The 16,432-nt window shown below is 53.6% G+C and overlaps 4 protein-coding genes across 11 annotated transcripts in view; all 4 read right to left on the bottom strand.

Annotated features, from left to right (window-relative positions):
• Window positions 1–185, bottom strand: part of EIF4A1 (eukaryotic translation initiation factor 4A1) — a 6,798-nt gene extending 6,613 nt beyond the window's left edge. For 2 of the 3 annotated variants that reach the window (XM_011958552.1, XM_011958554.1), the window contains exon 1: window positions 21–185. In XM_011958552.1, coding sequence (XP_011813942.1) covers window positions 21–43 — 23 coding nt within the window. In that variant the 5' untranslated portion in view covers window positions 44–185. The remainder of the gene's footprint in view (window positions 1–20) is intronic. The other variant, XM_011958553.1, reaches the window with a different exon arrangement.
• Window positions 186–920: 735 nt separating this feature from the next.
• On the bottom strand, window positions 921–10,692 carry SENP3 (SUMO1/sentrin/SMT3 specific peptidase 3). The gene is made up of 11 exons (XM_011958555.1): window positions 10,292–10,692; window positions 8,750–9,472; window positions 7,671–7,910; window positions 7,468–7,579; window positions 6,949–7,096; window positions 6,772–6,819; window positions 5,550–5,627; window positions 2,337–2,474; window positions 2,066–2,149; window positions 1,896–1,946; window positions 921–1,443 (listed from the first exon to the last, which is right to left on the bottom strand). Exons 2-11 carry the CDS (start codon window positions 9,459–9,461, stop codon window positions 1,333–1,335), a joined length of 1,722 nt encoding a protein of 573 aa, XP_011813945.1. The 5' UTR covers window positions 9,462–9,472; window positions 10,292–10,692; the 3' UTR covers window positions 921–1,332.
• A 273-nt stretch (window positions 10,693–10,965) lies between these two features.
• Window positions 10,966–14,399, bottom strand: TNFSF13 (tumor necrosis factor (ligand) superfamily, member 13). 6 transcript variants are annotated; one of them, XM_011958526.1, is made up of 7 exons: window positions 14,206–14,270; window positions 13,284–13,513; window positions 12,876–12,954; window positions 12,686–12,733; window positions 12,409–12,527; window positions 12,089–12,227; window positions 10,966–11,843 (listed from the first exon to the last, which is right to left on the bottom strand). In XM_011958526.1, the coding sequence occupies exons 2-7, from the start codon at window positions 13,488–13,490 to the stop codon at window positions 11,734–11,736; spliced, it is 702 nt and encodes a 233-aa protein (XP_011813916.1). In that variant the 5' UTR covers window positions 13,491–13,513; window positions 14,206–14,270; the 3' UTR covers window positions 10,966–11,733. The 6 variants fall into 6 exon arrangements, with proteins under 6 accessions (XP_011813916.1, XP_011813914.1, XP_011813919.1 ...); XM_011958524.1 differs by having other exon boundaries at window positions 13,284–14,399; XM_011958529.1 differs by lacking the exon at window positions 12,876–12,954 and having other exon boundaries at window positions 12,686–12,728; window positions 14,206–14,281.
• Window positions 14,400–14,688: 289 nt separating this feature from the next.
• Window positions 14,689–16,432, bottom strand: part of TNFSF12 (tumor necrosis factor (ligand) superfamily, member 12) — a gene marked incomplete at its 5' end in the record, with an annotated part of 9,223 nt that continues 7,479 nt past the window's right edge. Inside the window, 2 exons of the mRNA XM_011958634.1 lie at window positions 14,689–15,481; window positions 15,678–15,802. Of these exons, the coding sequence (XP_011814024.1) occupies window positions 15,230–15,481; window positions 15,678–15,802 (377 nt within the window). The remainder of the gene's footprint in view (window positions 15,482–15,677; window positions 15,803–16,432) is intronic.

The raw sequence follows: 16,432 nt of genomic DNA, 5'->3' as shown, positions 1-16,432 counted from the left end.
CTTGCAAATGCCTTTCTTACCGGGAATCCTGGCTCGCAGACATGATCCTTAGAAACTAGGGCGGAGTGCCCGCCTATCGACAACTTATAGAGCGCCCGACTCCGCCCCGGCCATCGCATTGGCTTGGCTGCCCCGGCCCCGCCTGCCGGCGCTCAGCAACTCGGCGTGACGTTAGTTCCTAGGCGCTCTGGCATGCAGCCACCATTGGATAACTTGAACGCCTATCAAGGTGAAGGTCCGCCCCGCAGCCTCATTGGCTGGAGGGCCCGCCTTTCTCGCCGGTACGGAAGTGACATACGGGAGTCAGGCCTCGAGGCCTGGCAGCCATCTTGGGGCCCTGAACTCTCACACGTGCGGAGGCGACAGTGCCTTGGTCATGTGGCTCCGTAGGCCCTATCACGCAAGGGGGGCGAGGTCTCAGCCTCCAGAGGCTTCCGGGCTCTGGGGGTTATCACTTCCCTTTACTTCTGCTCCCGGTCCCCACTGGACTCAAATGTTAATTTGTTTTCCCCTGTAGCAAAGATGGATTCGACACCGCCTGGACGTGTGCCAAGGATGAAGGAATCAAGAGCGATATCCTAGGGACAGGAGGATTCCCCTGGCTGGAGGGTGGAGGGATGAAAGAAAACTGTAAAGGGCTTTGGGGTACTGTCTTGAATGCTGGCTGGTCCCCTCCCCAGTCCCTTGTGTCCAGTTCCCCAGCTTCCCTCTCGGACGCCCTTATTCTTGAGGCTTACCTACTTTCCCTCCTTCCTGCGCTCTGCTCCTATCTGGGGGATTTGTTTGGGTGAAGACATGGTGTTGGCAGTGTCTGAGCCAGGGATGGAAAGCTGACCCCTTTAGTCTCAAAGGCCTGGCTGGAAGGTCTGAGCTAAGTATATCCACTAATTTGAGGCCCCTTAAGGAAGACCACCACTTAAGTATCAACAAAGGATCCTTTATTGACCAGAGCAGGACCGTGGCATTTATATATATATAAAGTTTGAAGATCTGGCAGGCAGTGATGCTATTGCCCGCCCACCACCCCCAGCACTGATTTCCTGCTCCCTGCACGGGGAAAGGGGAGGATGACTACTCCACCCAGGCCACAGGGCCACACTCCCCTGCAAACAGAGGAAGAAAGGGGCTTTTCTGTAGCCACCCCCTGCCCATCAAAAATCAACAAGTATTCTCTCAAAGAAAAAAAAAATACAGAAATTTAAACATTTAAATATGAAAAACCAAAGGGAACTGAGTGGGAAGAGGCAAGAGAGGAAAGGGACTGGAGTTTCCTGGGAAGGGACTCCCATGTCCCCCTTCCCATTAATGGGCTTGGGGTCTGGGGTACGAGGCTCACACAGTGAGTTTGCAGTGACACAGCTCCTTGTAGATCTGCCGACGAAGTTTGGGCATGTCCTGCTGGGTGAAGCTGAATGGCTGAGACAGGGCCAGATGCTTGCAGTACTGGGTGTTAACAAAGCAGGCCATGAGAAACCCCGTGTCAGGACCTGTGCTACACATTTCATATGAGATGTGTCTCCATCTTTCAGAGAACATGCCCACTTCACATACAAAGGGAGTCAGGGTCCCATAGCCTGGGGTTCAAAAACAGCCTGACTCTAAAGCTAATGTTCTTACTTGGTACATGACAGAATGTTTTAGATAGAGAAAATACACTGAGTGGGAGGTTAGCAGGGAGCTCTATCAAGGCCAGAGGCCCAAGACCAGACACTCAGTCCCAATGGGGGATGAAGAAGCCAAGAGGACCAGTGAAGCCAGGGTCTTGGTGTTCTAAAACAGATTACTTCCTGCTCCACAACTGACTATGAGCCAAATGAGGGGATACAGAACAACCTCCCAACCCTATAACCCAACTGACTTCAGAGCTAGAGGAGGTGGCCCCATCATCTGCTTACCTGCAACACAAAAGCACCACAGTCACTGTCATTATTCTGCCTGGCCACATTCTAGAGGAGAGACAAAAAGCAGGCCCTTCACATGGAGACTCCCAGGGGTAGGGGCTTCAATTTCTGCCTTCTACCACTATCCCCAACAACACCCTATACCCCTTCCTCAGGAAACTCACCATTTTGAAGTAACCTTTCCAGCCCTGGTGGAAATCCAGTCGGTCTTTCTTTACCGCCTCTGCCTGCAGATACTTGGCAATATGCTATGTGGGTGGGGAAAAAGAGAACGTGATGCCCTAAATCTCCCAAATGAACACAGTATGGTGGGTAGTGGTGGCAGACACCATGCCCAGGTCGCCCCTCAAAGGCCCAAAGCCCACCCTTCTTCCTGCAATGCCTTGCCACTGCACCTCCCCACGTTTTGCCCATCTCTCTCCTACCCCCTCAAACCTTAGGGCAGCGGCGGTTTAGGGTACGCTGCGAGTCAAAATAGGTGATGGTGCGTCGCCTCACATCGACAGAGATGAGGGACCAATGCACCTCCAGGTGGATGGGGATTAGCAGTAGCTCCTTATTGAAGATGTCCACCTAAAGAGACAGTACCACAAGTCAGGTACAACACACAGAAGTCTTGCCTTTTGCCATGAAGGTTCTAGAGAGGAACAGAGACACAGGCAAGGGAGCCAAGTGAAAGAATAGAAGACCCAGGCCCTAGATCGTGGGCAAACTCAGGGTCTGCATGTTTCAGCTCTTCGGGGTAAGGGAGGAAGGTCGGACAATGGAGGTGACATCAGAACGAACACTTGAGAATCCATGATGGGCAGGCACTTTTCACACTTTAAAGGGAGAAGCACTTAGCAGCTAAGAACCCAGGCCCAGGATTCTGCAGCCTGCCAGAATTCAACTCCAGCTCCTCTCCATTTACTGGCTGATGACTGGGCAACCTACTTAATAACCTTCTATACCTCAGTTTCCTTATCTGTCAGAGAGTGAAAATAGTAGTACCTACACCTCATCCATTTGTTATGAGGATTAAACTAGTGAATATCCATAATACACTTAGAACAAGATACAGCACAAAGTAAACACTCAGTTAATGCTCATAACAATCCTACCAGGAAGTTCTCACATTCAACCTAAGAGATGAGGAAATTGCAGCTTGGAAAGTAGTGACTTGCAAAAGGTCATAAAAGAAATGACAGAAGTGGGACTCAAACTCAGTATGAAGAAGGCCAACATGTTTTTCACTGTGTGTCACCACCCTTCCCTCTACTGGGAGAAGAGGAAGAAGATCCCTGAGGGTATAAGCTCTTGAATTTGAGGACTGAAATTAAGCAATGCTAGAGCCAATCATCCTGCCTAGCTGTAGAAATGTCCTGGCCTTTGAATGGGAGGGCAGGGAAACCAGAGAACTCTTGACTTTTCTCCCGCAACCTGTTCCTCTCCCACTTTTCCCGTTACATAGGCCAAGAACCTAGGCATCATCCTCCACTTCTATCTTTTTCTTCGTTTCCCACATCCAACCTGTGGAGGAAAAAACAAATCTTTCCTACTATACTCTCACAACACAAAATACTTCTGTAACCTGTGGTCACCAAGAAGTGTGTGCGGCTTTCTCTCCACCAATGACCAAGCAAGCAATTTTGCAGTGGACACAGCTGGGTATCCCCCAATTCAATTCCAACGCTATCTACCTGGAGATAATGTGTCACAGGTTTAGGGCTCAGTCTCACAAGGCTGCCCCCAATTCTGATGTCAGTCCTAAGCCCCAGGTTGTTTTATCTATGCTTCTCACCAACTGGTTAGATCAGCGTTCCCATGACCCGCTCCTTGAATTTGATTAATTTGCTAGAGTAGCTCACAGAACTCATGGAAACACATTTACCAGTTTATTACAAAGGGTAGTACAAAGAGTACAGATGAAAAGATGCACAGGGCAAGGTACTGGGAAGAGGCCTGGAGGCCATCCTGTGGGAACCTCCATGCCTTCAGTTATCTAGAATGTCTCCAAACTCCTCCTCTCGGGTTTTTTTTGTTGTTGTTCTTTTTTGAGAAAGAGTCTCACTCTGTCACCCAGGCTGGAGTGCAGCAGCACTATCTTGGCTCACTGCAACCTCTGCCTCGGGGGTTCAAGCGATTCTCCTGCCTCAGCCTCCTGGAGACTACAGGCACCCACCACCACGCCCAGCTAATTTTCATATTTTTAGTAGAGTTGGGGTTTCACCATGTTGGCCAGGCTGGTCTCAATCTCTTGACCTTGCAATCTGCCCGCGTCGGCCTCCCAAAGTATGGGATTACAGGCCTGAGCCACCGCACCTGGCCGCTTTCAGGTTTTTACAGAGGCTTCACTACTAGGCATGCCTGATTAAATCACTGACCATCAGTGATTGCCTTAACCTTCAGCCCCTTTCCCCTCCCAGGAAGCTGGTGGGGGTGAGGCTGAACGTTCCAACCCTCTAATCATGAAGCCACCTAGAGGGGCTAGCCATGAATCAACTCATCAGCATACAAAACACACATCACTGGAGATTCCAAGGATTTTACAAGTGGAATGCCAGGAGCCTGGTCAGGAGACCAAATATGTATCTCTCAGTATCACAGAGCCTGTCAGTCCTACTGGTTTTCCTTGTAAAATGTATCCTACATAAAACTACTCTCTCTCTCTCCCTTTAGCGCTCCAGTTCAAGTTTCTCACCTGGACTACTGTGCTCTGTTCCTGCTTCCGTTCTTGTCCCCCTTTCAATCTATCATTGAAACAGGAGTTTAAAGCAGAAAACTCAATGGCTTCTCAGTATACGCGCAATACAATCCCCCCTCCTCAGCCTACTGTATATGTCCTATGTCCTACATGATCTACTCTCTGACCGAATTTTGTATCGGTCTCCCTTTGCTCACTCTGTGCCAACTACACAGGTCACCCCCACAAGCCCTCTGTTCTTCAGTCATGGTTTTTCACTATGGGTCTTGTGTACTTGCTGTTCCCTTTGCCTGAACACTCCTCTCCCAGACCTGCAAATGGCTGGCTGCTCATCATTCAAGTCTCAGCTATGAGAGGCCTTCCTAGACCACCCAATCTAAAGCACCCACTGTCCACACTATCACAGTACTCTGGGTTTGTTTGTTTTTTTTTTGAGACAGTTTTGCTCTTGTTGCCCCAGGCTGGAGTGCAATGGCGGGGGTCTCAGCTCACTGCAACCTCTGCCTCTCAGGTTCATGCGATTCTTTTGCCTCAGCCTCCCGGAATAGCTGGGCTTATTAAGAGGCCATCTGCCACCACAAAGGGCTAATTTTTGTATTTTTAATAGAGACAGGGTTTCTCAATGTTGGCCAGACTAGTCTCGAACTCCTGACCTCAGGTGATCCACCCAAGTTGGCCTCCCAAAGTGCTGGGATTACAGGCGTGAGCCACTGCACCCGGCCTCACATTACTCTGTTTTGATCTGCCCACAGCACTTATCGCTAGCTGCAGTTTAACTGTATTCTCACTCCACAAGGGCAAGTTTTCCTTATTTAATACTGTATCCTTAGTGCCTACACACACAGGAGACATTTAATCTTTGACAGACTGAATGAACACAGTCAGGGAAAGGGCTCATAGAAAACAAGACTCTCATTCTTTAGAGGCAAAGGCATTACACAAGTAGATGTCAATTCAAAACTCACGTTTTTGGTCCACCTTTTCACCCCATCATAACCCTTGGTACGGAGTTTATCATAGAAGAAACTATTGAAGAAATGCACCTGTGCCAATGACACAAAAAAGCTCAATGGAATTAAAAGACCTCAGTCTCTCCCTCAGTCCCCTCCTCAGTCCACTGACAGTAAAAACAAATTCTGGGTTTTTGGGTTTTTTTCCTTTTTTTTTTGGTAGAGACAGGGTCTCACTATGTTGCCCAGGTTGGTCTCAAACTCCTGGCCTCAAGCAATCTGTCTGTCCACCTGCATCGGCCTCCCAGAGCATTGAGATTATAGGCATGAGTCAACAAACCAGGCCTTTTTTTTTTTTTTTTTTTTTTTTTTCTTGCTCTGTCGCCCAGGCTGGAGTGCAGTGGCATGATTTCGACTGTCTGCAACCTCCGCCTCCTGGGTTCAAGCAATTCTCCCGCCTCACCCTCCCGAGTAGCTGGCACTACAGGCACCTGCCACTACACCCAGCTAACTTTTTCATATTTTTAGTAGAGACAAGGTTTCACCATGTTGGCCAGGCTGGTCTCGAACTCCTGACCTCAGGTGATCCATCTGCCTTGGCCTCCCAAAGTGCTGGGATTACTGGGATGAGTCATTACACTCAAAGTTGTTTTTTTTGTCTTTTTTTTTTTTTTTTTGAGACAGAATTCTGCTCTTGTTGCCCAGGTATGAGTGCAATGGCGTGAGCTCGACTCACTGCAACCTCCGCCTCCCCGGTTCAAGCAATTCTCCTCCCTCAGCCTCCCGAGTAACTGGGATTACAGGCATGCGCCACCATGCCCAGCTAATTTTGTATTTTTAGTCGAGACGGGGTTTCTCCATGTTGGTCAGTCTGGTCTTGAACTTCTAACCTCAGGTGATCTGCCCACCTTAGCCTCCGAAAGTGCTGGGATTACAGGCACGAGCCACCATGCCTGGTGGCCTTTTTTGTTTTTTTTAAACCTTGTTTTACAATAGGATCCCATGTCGATTCTTGGGGCTGGCCATAGGGAAAAAAAACTAAATACCGGCAGAAAGGAAAACAACTGATAAATCCACGGCCAAGATTACAGATTTGAAATTAATACACTACCACTACCACCTCTCTCCCTGAAACAGAGACCCTCTCTATGTAAAATGAAAAGGATGAAAGGAGCTTAAAAAGCTGCTTAAAACTGCAGAAGTTCTTCTGGGTACTGACCTATCTGGTTGGGCCTACCTTTTCAGGGACTGTGTCCATGACCAGGTCTCCATACATGTTCATCACCTGGGGAGAAGATGGGAGGCAGCTTGCCATGGAGGGTGCAGCATGGGTACAGGGCTCCCCCATGCAGAGGGCCCCAGACACCCTGCTCCCTGAATCCCCTCTCAGGCCTGTTTCTCCACCCTTTCTCACCTGGTCATTGAGCCAGTTCTGTCCATACAAGGTCCCCAAGTCATCCATGGTCAGCACATGCCGCTTATAGGCCACTCGGAAGCCCCTCACCATGGCATTGCCTGGCATCCGCTGGTATGACTGGATCAGCTGCAACACCAGGCCCTTCCTGAGTAGGCCAAGGGTGGAAGGGTGGAGTCACACAAAAGGTGATGCAGCTGGGGCACACAGAAATACCTACTACTGCCTAGAATACAAATTCTAATGACCCCCTTTTTTTGGGCTCATGATGGGTCCTTCCGAGGACCTGCGAAAGGCCCACTCCCCGGAAAGATGAACGTGACTACTCAAGTAGAACATGTCAGGGTCCCAGGTAAAGACTCTCCCATCAGCTTCCAAGGACTCGGCACCTTGCCTGCAGAGTCCTCCCCTTCAGCTCTAGCTTCGTCCTCCCCCAAGTACAGCCCTAAAAGGCAGCAGTATTCTCTCTATGTCCCTGAGGCCCCAGCCCTCCTTTGAAGGAGGGCTTTCAAGCCTCACCTGGAAGGTGTGGAAAACTCCTGCTGGAAAATGTCCTCCAATTTCTCCACTACCTCATCGGTGCTGAGGGGTATGAGGCTGCCATACGTTTGAAGGAATTCGTCCAAGATGCCTGATGGAAAGGGAGAGAGGAGGGGTAAGGCCTCCAGACTCTACTTTAGGAGTCGGTGGAGGGAGAGGCTAGTTGCTCAAGCGCTCCTTACTCTGTACGCAGGTCACATGCTCCTCTCGCAGGGGGCTGTGCTGGCCGGCTTTCTCCCCAGGCCTCTCTGCCTCTTCTGCCATGCCCAAATCTGAGCCCTGAAAAAGCTCCTGGGCCACATGGTCCCCGATGCTGCACACATTGCTGATGAGGATGCTGGCATCAGGGGGTGCCAAGCTGCGCTCCCCTTCTGGCCCAGATGGTCCCCCAAAACCGTTGGGCAGAGTACATGAAAGGAGGCCTATAGGGCAGGGGAAATGGAATGGGCATGAGAGACTGGCCTGGGGGAAAGGACAATGGGATGCACACAGTTAACTCATGCATGCAAAGAAGACCACAAGAAGGATACACTGAAGCAGAATCCACCAATGTCAATCCCACTCCATGAAACGGGGACCCCATAAGCATGAGATAAACATGTCCAAGAGATTCTACAGGGACAGAGAGAGTTCCTACTCATAGACAGAAGAAAGAAAAAGGATTAGCAATTAGACATAAAAACTTCAGGGATATTTGTCACCACTATATGCCAAACACCTAGCATAGTACCCAGCATATTGTAAAGGCTCAATGAATACTTGAATATGTCACAAAGACGTAGAGAGCCTGAAATTGTTTGGCTGGAGTTCTCCGAAAGGGAAATATTATTTCACAACTGTAAGATGATGTACTCCACTACCGGGAGAGATCCCATCCCACCACTGTGGGAGTGGTACCCTCTGGAGATGTACACACAGGGGTTCTTATACTGAGAGGCCGACGAGGGATTTCGCGTGGACAGGATTTTTCTAAACCACAGCTCCCCTTTCTCATCTGCGCTCAAGACCACAGAATACCTACTTAGGGAATCTGTTTCCTAGTTCTGACTGGGAAACAGCCAGGCTCACTCCCAAGCTTACTTTCTGCTCAAAGTGGGGCTTAATGGAGACACTTTGCAGCTCTTCCGGAGCTGTCCCTCTGCCATCTTACTTTCCTTAAGCCCAACTCTCACCATGGCAACAGGCTCCTGGTGCTCCAGGCTCTTATCCCTCCCTAACCCCTTTCCCCCCACCCTCACCCCACACCCCTTTCCCACCTTACCCGAGTCAGGGTCCAGAGGAGACTTTGGAGTCCACCTGAGTCCATCTTCCTCCATGGGGGGCCCAGAGGGCACTGGTGGAGACCCTCTCACCCCATCCTCAGCCATGAGAGCACCTAGCAGACCCAGCCGGGGTGGAGGTGGCCCCCGGGGAGAGTCAAAACGACAACAGGGGGATGGCACCTGTGGCGTCGCACCCCCTTCCTGGGGTGAAAGATGGTTCTTGGGGTGTGCAAGGCCCCGCCGCCGGCCCCGGTGGCGCCCCCAAAGCTTCCAGTGGAATGTCAGCGAGGTGCTTTTTGAGTAGAGCAGCATCCGGAAGGCTCTCATGGCTCGACGGCGGCGCTGTGAGCAGGTTTTTCGATGAGTGGGGCGGGAAGGGCGGGGCCGCTGGGAGGTTCCCAGCTGACTCCATCTGGGGGGCAGCCTCCAAGCTGCCACTTCCTCCTCTTCATCTTCATCCTCCTCCTCCTCTTCTTCCTCCTCTTCACTTGCTGAGGCATCAAAAGAGGGCCGGGGGACAGGGAGGCGTCTGGCTGGCACTGTGGTCCCTGACCCAGGATCTGGCCCAAACCCTCCACCTGACTTGAGTCGGGGTTTGGGAGGTGGGGGCCAACGAAGACGCTCCCGCCTGGGACTTGAGTAAGCTGGGGGTATGCCGGGTCCAGGAGGCTCAGGCCCCCAGGACCCGGTCCCTTGTATAGTCTCTTTCATCTTCCAGTACCCTGAAAAACAAAGATCAAGAATATCAAAATCTAAGCATCACGCCAGCGCCGATCCTGCCTCTCTTCCTGGCCATGCCTCCTCTGGATTCAGATGCAAATGAAGAAAAGCGGAAAAAACGCAAAACTCCTAACTTAAGATCCTCCCAGTTAAGGCGATCCACAAGGGGCCCTTTAGGGTCTGTGCCATCATCTCTCCCCAGTTCAGAGACAAGGGAAAATGGCTAAGCACCAGGCCTCAGAAATCTTATTTCTAAGATCCCCAGGCCAAACCCAATAGCAATGCCTGGTTCTACGTCTTTATTTTAATACCACCAGGGCTGTCCTTTGAGGGCCCAATAAGGACAATTTCTTTCCTCAGGGACATGATAACCGTGGTACCTGAGGAGAATGCAACTTGCACGTGGAAACTGTGGGCTGGAGTGGGAGACAGTTCTCTAACACCCTGGATGAACGGGGGGCATGGGAAGGCTACGGTCATCTCAGGTGCGGATGCCAGGGCTATGGTTCAGGGGTAGAGGGGTTCAGGGGTAGAGGCTGATGAACCGGGAAGCACTTTGAAGGAAACTTAAAGAGAACCGAATCAAGGCGCTGGGACAGAACGGAGCGCACGAGCCAGGCCGGGCCTGCCCCCTCCTACTTCATCCTCGGGGACCAGAACGCAACCCGGCACCAGTCCGGTCCCACGGGCTTGGATGGCTGGGCGCACACGGGCCTTAAGAAGCCCCTTGACGGGCCTCTGGGCCCCGGTTGGGTGGAAGCGAGGCCCAGGAATGGGAGAGGCCAAGGCAGGGCTGGGGGGAGGGGAGGGGGCGTCCTCACCGCGAGCGGGGAAGCCGGGCAGACGGGCCCGAGGGCGGGCGTCTCCGGCCTCAAGCTTCCCGGCTCATCTCTCCGGCGACGGCGGCGGCCCCGCCACTCCTGCTGTCTTCAGGCGCAGCCGTCTCAATTCAGGATTCCAACGCTTCTGGGCCGCGTGCCGCGCCGCCGAACACCCCGCCGCGCCGCCTCTGGCTCTGCTTCAGCTTCAGCTTCCACCTCCACCTCCGCCACCGCCACCGCCACCACCAGCACCACCGCCACCACCAGCGCCACCGCCACTCCTCCCCCCGTCCTCCTCCTTCCCCTCCCGCGAGCCCCGGGCCCACCGGCAGTGGCGGCGCACGATTAGTACGTCACACCCGGCGAAGAGCGCCGGCGCGGCCACCAAGCGCCCAGTCCCGCCTACCCGGGGACGCCGGCGCCACGGGACCGGCCCGCCCACAGCGCTACACAGGGCTGCGCCTGCGCACATCTGCCTCCCGGCCGCGCGTGGCGTTCCAGCCACTTTCCCTTTTGCGCCGCGCTCTGTCTTCTCCGCTCTCGCCGGCCTGACCCTAGCGGCGCCCCCAGTACCTTGGTCCGGCGCGGGGCGCGCCACAGGAGAGCTAGGAGGGCGGGAGATCCCCGTATGAGGACCGGGCTGAGGCGAGGCATTGGGGGAAATGGAGCCGGGGTATCATTCATTCTCTTTTATTTAACTTTAAGCAGGGCTTGATGAGAAAGAAGAGCTCAGAGGAGTGAGGCAACACTAACACCAGGGCGTACGATACATCCGAGGCTCCCCCGACACCAGTTCCAGCCCGGAAGGGCTTGGAATGGCCTGTCACGCCGGGGCAATGGAGCGCATGAAAGCCAAACCTTGGGACCCGAAGAGGAATTTGACTGCGAAGGCACCGTCCTCGTCGGGCACCCCCTGTAGACGGGCGCATAATAGATACATCTTTGGAGAGAGTGATGGAAACTGAGGTCCGATATTTGGAGAGAATGACGTAGGATAAGGCATCTTGTGGGGTGAAGAGGCAGAGGGCACCTGGAGAGAGGTGTGGCATGGAGAACCAGGGGTTTTCCTTAGCAGAGGGCGGCTTCGTGGACTTCGGCCAACCGGCAGGTGCTTCCCTCGAGCGGCCGCTAGATGGTGGTGCTGTTCTGGATGCTTCCAGTGATCCCCGACCAGGTCTGGACAATGCCTGGCGCCCGTCCCCCGCCCCTCATCTACACACAGGCAAGAATTCGGAGCTCCATGGGGGACAGAAGCAAGATATCCGTAAAATCAAAGTGTAGGGGGTGGGAATGAAAAGGGAAAAGTGAGGAACCGGGAGCCAAACCCAGGAAGACGCCTCTGTTCCTGCACATTCCCTCTCTTTTATATACTCAGCTCTTGGCTGTCTCCAGTATGTACCCACCCTGGTCTTCCAAGCTGGGAGCCACTTTTTATAACACAATCACAGTTTCACAAACCCCAGGAAGGTTCCATGTGGAGAGAGGTTAAGTTTCGCCCTTGCCCGGGGAATTATGACACTCAAAATATCCCCTTGGTGTAAATGGAAGACACCTGAGAAAAAAGAGAAAGTAGATTCGCAGTGAAGCACAGCCATCCAGATGCCCTGTTTCCCGCTGCCTTTCCAGCTCCACCGTTCCTCTACCTCCTGTAAGGACCCAGGCATTCTGCACTTCACTCCTCAGAGTGAAGAGGCCCTGCCTCTGTTTAGGTTTCCAGCCTCCCTCCAATTGGTAGCTCCCTGCACTGCTACCCCCTGTCAGAGATGTCCTGCTTTCGGCTGCCCACACGGCTCTCACCTGCGCTATAGCAGCTGTTGTAGGCCCGGTCCGGGTGGGAGGGCATACTTCTTATACATCGGAATAGAGTCTCTTGCTTTCCTTGGCCTTCTCGAGACACCACCTGACCCATGGTGAAAGTCACGTCTTGAAACAGGACCTGGCAGGGAAGGGAGGTGTTGAAGAAAACAAGATGGCCTGGCTGAGTTCTGGGAGGCCTCAGGAGTGATAACGAGGGGAGAAAGAAGGGTCCGCTAGGTTTGGTATGAATAGAGGGATCAGGAACCCTCAGTATCGGGCCAAAGAGGCCCCCTGTGAAGCTCAGAGTGTGGCGGGGTTACCTGGCTATACAGCAGATAAACTCCAGCATCCCGGATTCGGACACCATATCCTTGGGCCTGTAGGCCTCTCCCACGCCTGAGAGCTGGTTGCCACATCACCTCGGTCACATCGGAGTCATCTGGCGGTGAGAAGTGTGTCGGTCAGGATTTCTTGGCACTCTCAGATGCTTTTCGGTTCTTCCCCTTTCACCTATAAGAACCCCTTGAGCCCAAGTGCCAGCCCGAGAGTTGCTGGTTATTGCCCCTCCCCAAAGCCATTATTTAAAATAGTGCTAACCCTTGGAGGTGGCGTTAATGGGAACCAGGTGCAGGACGGAGTGCTGCTCTGAGGAGAGAAGGAGGGAATCTCAGCCATGTCCACTTTTCCCCGTTGTGCTGTTGGCAGCCTCCACCCTCACCCTGACTCGGGCTTACAATCCCCACGCTGCTGCACACCTCCCACCCCTGCTGCACCCTGGAAGCCTCACTCTTCTGTTTTTGGGTGAGCACTGCTCTCCTTTTCCGGGATCTCTCCCCATTCTCCCAGGCTTCCAGGGCATCGGAGCTCTGCTCATGGAAAGAGGGTCAGGGTTAGATTAAGATGCACGAGTCCCAGCCAGCCTTCCTTCCCAGCCCTCCCCTGCCCCCGAAATGCCTCAAATCTCTCATGCACCTTTTCCCAGCAACCTGAGTGTTGGTGCTGGCTGCCCTCCAGGATTTGTTAGGTATGAGAAGCATTAACCTTTAACAGTTTCCTTTTCTGGAATGGCCGCGCCCCTGACTTCCAAACCGGAGACCCTCTCTTGCACCCCCTTGAAACTTTGCAGACCAGGAGGCCCAGAAACCCCCCACGCTAACCATCCTTCTCTCCCAGACACCCTCTTCCCCTCACTCACCTGCTCCGGGAGACTCTGCCAGGGATACCCTTCTCCCTTCTGGGAGGGCCCTCCTGTCCTCTGCAGCCGGCTCACCTCTCTCCTGAGGCTCTGCAGCTCTGTCTGTTGGGTCAGCAGAGCCATGGCACAAGCCACAGCCCCCAGAGCTGCACCCCAACTCAACCAGAGGGCAACTGAGAGTGCCGGCTCTCTGACCGGAACCCCCATGTTGCCTGGAGGCCCTTTGGGGGCTAGCGAGAAAAGAGATGAGGCTGGCATGAGCTGGGGACCCTGCCAACAGCTGTGGCTTCAAGAGTGGGGTAGCAAGGAGGTGGCGGGGCGGGTAGGGGTACGGGCAGTGGTGCAGAAGGGAAGAAGGTTGTTACGCAAGGAGAAATAAAAAGGAACTTGAGAATAAAAAGGAGGGAGGAGGAAAGCAAGCTAAGGGTACTGTTAGTGCTCCTGGCACTCCGTCGTGGGGCCAGTGTTGCCCTGAGACCCTCCACCCTCCCTCAGCCTCAGGAGAATTAGGTTCCAGTCCCTCTAGGAAGGACGGGGCTGCCAGTGACACCCAGGAGGAACAGCCAGTGCGCAGGAACCCTAGGGCGGCCCCAGGGTTGGGGGAGGGAAGGTTGGCTGGCTAGAGGGCATGGTGCCAGGAGCAGGATGGGGGGCCAAGCTGGGCAGTGGCCAGGGTCAGGGCAAGGGTGAAAGACCCTCTAGCTCAGGCACAACAGAGATCGCTGGGGCAGTTTACTAAGGGTGACTGAAGGTGGGAAAGGAAGGGTGGGCTCGGTGGGGAGGAGAACCAAGGGCACGGAAGCAAGAAACTGGCTGAGTTCTGGGGTTAAGGCTGGGCCGGGTGTGTTGGAATAAGGCCTGCACTACTCCCTGTGCTGAACTTGGCAAGCAGGACTTCCTGTTTCCCGAGAGAAGCTCTTACATAAGGCTCTGGACGGAGACAAAGCAGCAGCCCCAAGCCCCCCGGCCCCTGCAGGATTCCTCCCCGGCACACAGGGTTCCGGTTCCCGTGTGCTTGCTGACTCTGAGCCCCTCCTCCAGGCTGGCTCCTGCCCACCCCACCTCCCAGCAAGGGCCTGTGCCAGCACCTGCTGAATGTCCTGAAGCCACCAAGAGGAAGGGCCCCTGCTCCTCCCAGCCAGGGAGGGAATCCCCCGGAGGAGGAAGTCCGCCTCCTAGGGAAAGGAGGCCGCTTCTGCTGTACCTTGGGCGGACGATTGATTTTTTCCTGGGCAGTGCGCCTTTCTACCTCTGCTCCCACCTGGGGGTTGGAGGCATGGAGGTCCCTGCTCCCAAGCCTGAACATCATCCTGGAATTCCAGCTGTGCGGCTCTGCAACGACCCCCTTTCCATGGCCCCCCATCTACCCTAGGAGTGTCCCCTGAGCCCCAATAAAGAGAGAGACTATGACTTATTCTATTTAATATCCATTTATCAACATTTTGTCACAATAATAATAAAAATAATATCTGTTTTAAAAATCCACAGGGAATTCTCAAGGGAGGAGCTTGTCTTGTTTCTCGCCCCTCACATTTGGGAACTCCTGGCCTAGGCCCAGTCTCTTTGGCTTCCTGCCGCCAGGTCCAGCCCCTCTCAGTGCCTGAAGTGGGGTCTTCTGGACCCATCCTTGCCCACAGAGTACAGTGAACACAATGCCCTGGGGGTCTGTGGCCAGGGGGAGTCGAGATCACTGGGGGCCTCAAAGGGTCAGGGATTGGGGAGCTAGTGAGGTGGAGAGTGGGCGGTGGGGGGCGTTGTAAGATAAGAGTGGGAATACTGTATTTATGTGGGATGGAAAACATGTGAACAGGCCCAGGCAGCCTCTAGAGGGAGGGGCAGGTCTGGAGCAAAGAGCAGCTGAGGGTGGGGCACAAGGGACTGGGGTGCCCAGATAGCTGCCAAGGGGAGCCGGCAGCCTGGGAAGACTGCGGGGAGACCAGGGCCCCTCAGTGAACTTGGAAGAGTCCGAAGTAGGTGAGGAAGGGGGCAACCTTGAGATGGGCCCAGGGGAGGGTGCGGATTCGCAGGGAGGACCCTGGTCGCAGAGCCAACAGCCCAGACACCTGGCAGAGGCGAAGCTGGGGCCCGAGGGAACTCGCCGCAGTGGCTGAGAATTCCTCCAGGCAGCGCAGGGCCAGCACGCCATCCACCAGCAAGTCCAGCTTCAGGTAGACAGCCTTCCCCTCGTCAAAGTGCACCTGGGGTGGGGACAATAGGCCAAGTCCAGGCCTCTGCCTGCCCTCGCCTCAATTTCCAATTTCCTCAGTGACGCAGGCTTCCCATCCCACCCAAACCCCGACTCACCCTCCCAGCCTTGTAGCTGGTCCCCCACTCTCCTGGCAAACCCTTCGCCACTCCCTTACTGCATTACCAGTGCAACCAGGTGGGGCTTACCTGACAGTACAGGTAGTAGAGCCCAGCCCGGGTGACTATAAACTCCCCGATCTGACGGTTGTAGCGCAGAGGGCTGGAGCTGTTGATTCTGGCTTCCTCCCAGCCACTCACTGTCCCGTCCACACCTGAACACAGATGCTCAGAGATAAGGAAATGTCTCTCTACAGGACTCCCCCACACCCCCCAGGGATCCATTGAGCATATGAACGTTCAGTGCCCACTTTACCCAGAAGACACATAGATCACCCCGGGCAAGGGAGGATCCATCCCCTATGGCACCCACAGTTGACTAGGAAGTTATGTGAAAAAATCTAATGTATATGGCCAGAGACATTCAGGGCAGATTGTCACCTGCAGTCACTTCTGGGGAGAAGAGTAGAACTGAAGGAGAAGTATGAGGGGATTTAACGTTTGACTTCATGGATATCTATATATTTTTTTTTTTATGTGGAGGATGTAAACATACATTATTTGATTAGTACAACTAAAAATAATAAAATGACACCCAATGTCCATCAACAAAATGTCTATCCATATAATGGAATATTATTTGGCCATAAAAAGAGTGAAGTACTGATACACGCTATGGCACAGATGCACCTTGAAAACATCATGCTCAGCCAGGCACAGTGGCTCACGCCTGTAATCCCAGCATTTTGAGAGGCCAAGGCAGGCGGATCACCTGAGGTCGGGAATTCGAGACCAGCCTGGCCAACATGGTGAAACCCCGTCTCTACTAAAAATACAAAAACTAG

This window comes from Colobus angolensis, unplaced genomic scaffold (genome assembly GCF_000951035.1).
Source record: "Colobus angolensis palliatus isolate OR3802 unplaced genomic scaffold, Cang.pa_1.0 Scaffold47, whole genome shotgun sequence".
NCBI classification, from domain to species: domain Eukaryota; kingdom Metazoa; phylum Chordata; class Mammalia; order Primates; family Cercopithecidae; genus Colobus; species Colobus angolensis.
Note: the sequence above shows the minus strand (reverse complement) of the source record. Positions and strands in the feature narration are given on the sequence as shown.